This window comes from Fulmarus glacialis, unplaced genomic scaffold (assembly GCF_000690835.1).
Source record: "Fulmarus glacialis isolate BGI_N327 unplaced genomic scaffold, ASM69083v1 scaffold37952, whole genome shotgun sequence".
Taxonomy (NCBI): domain Eukaryota; kingdom Metazoa; phylum Chordata; class Aves; order Procellariiformes; family Procellariidae; genus Fulmarus; species Fulmarus glacialis.
Genome location: NW_009200398.1, coordinates 1 through 1220, shown reverse-complemented (window position 1 = coordinate 1220; position 1220 = coordinate 1). Strand labels below are relative to the sequence as shown.

The 1220-nt window shown below is 65.6% G+C and overlaps 1 protein-coding gene across 1 annotated transcript; it reads right to left on the bottom strand.

Annotated features, from left to right (window-relative positions):
* Positions 1–243: 243 nt before the first annotated feature.
* Positions 244–816, bottom strand: LOC104073720 (histidine-rich glycoprotein-like; the record flags this gene model as incomplete). The annotated part of the gene is made up of 2 exons (XM_009573595.1): positions 550–816; positions 244–484 (listed from the first exon to the last, which is right to left on the bottom strand). Coding segments are annotated over exons 1-2 (508 nt in total), but the record flags the coding sequence as incomplete, so codon positions are not given.
* Positions 817–1220: the final 404 nt, after the last annotated feature.

The window sequence follows — 1220 nt, the reverse complement described above, 5'->3', positions numbered from 1 at the left end:
CCTGGGGGGTCCCATCCATGGGGGTCCCAGCCCTGGGGGTCCCCAATCCCTCTGTCCCCTGGGGTCCCATCCCTGAGGGTCCCACCCTGGGGGTCCCCAACCCGCTGTCCCCAGATGTCCCCACCCCGGGGCTCCCCACCCTGGGGGTCCCCAGCCCCTCACCCTTGGGGGTCCCCACCCCTGGGGGTCCCCACCCCGGGGGTCCCCACCCTGGGGGTCCCCATCCCTCCCCTGTCCCCTCACCCTTGTGCTTGTCCTGGGGGTCCTTGGGGTCCTCGGGGTCCTCGGGGTCCCCGTGGTCCTCGGGGTCATCGTGGTCCTCCTCCTCGTGGGCCTCGTGGTCGCCATGGCGACGGCTGTGGGCCCAGTGATGGTCAGGCTGGTTGCTATGGAGATGGCCGTGTTTGCTGTGGTCCCCATGGTGGTTGCCATGGTTCCCGTAGTGGTTGCCATGGAGATGGCTGTGGTGGTTGCCGTGGTGATCCTCAAAGTGGTTGCCGGGGAGGCGGCTGTACTTGCTGTGGTCCCCGTGGTGGTTGCCATGGTTACCGTAGTGGTGTGACCGTGGTGGTTGCCATGGTCGCTGGGCTTGCTGTGGTCGCCATGGTGACCGTGGTGGTTGCCATGGTCGCTGGGCTTGCTGTGGTCGCCATGGTGACCGTGGTGGTTGCCATGGTCGCTGGGCTTGCTGTGGTCGCCATGGTGACCGTGGTGGTTGCTATGGAGGATGCCATGGGGCTTGGCGTGGTCGCTGAGCTTGCTGTGGTCGCCATGGTGACCATGGTGGTTGCCCACGGGCCTTGCTGTGGTCGCCATGGTGACCGTGGTGGTTGCCATGGAGACCCTCATGGTGGTTGCTATGGAGGATGCCGTGGGCGTTGCCATGGTCACCGGCCTTGCTGTGGTCACCGGCCTTGCTGTGGTCGCCATGGTGACCGTGGTGGTTGCCATGGAGACCCTCATGGTGGTTGCCATGCTTCTCGTGGTCACCATGGTGACCATGGTGGTTGCCATGATGGTTGCCGTGGTCGCCATGATGGTTGCCATGGTTGCCATGATGGTTGCCGTGGTGGTCGCCATGGTCACCGTGGTGGTTGCCATGGTTGCCGTGATGGTCGCCGTGATGGTTGCCATGCTTGAGGTGGTGGTCGCCATGGTGGCCGTGGTCGTTGCCGTGGTCGCCGTGGTGACCGTGGTGGTCGCCATGGTGGTTGCCATGG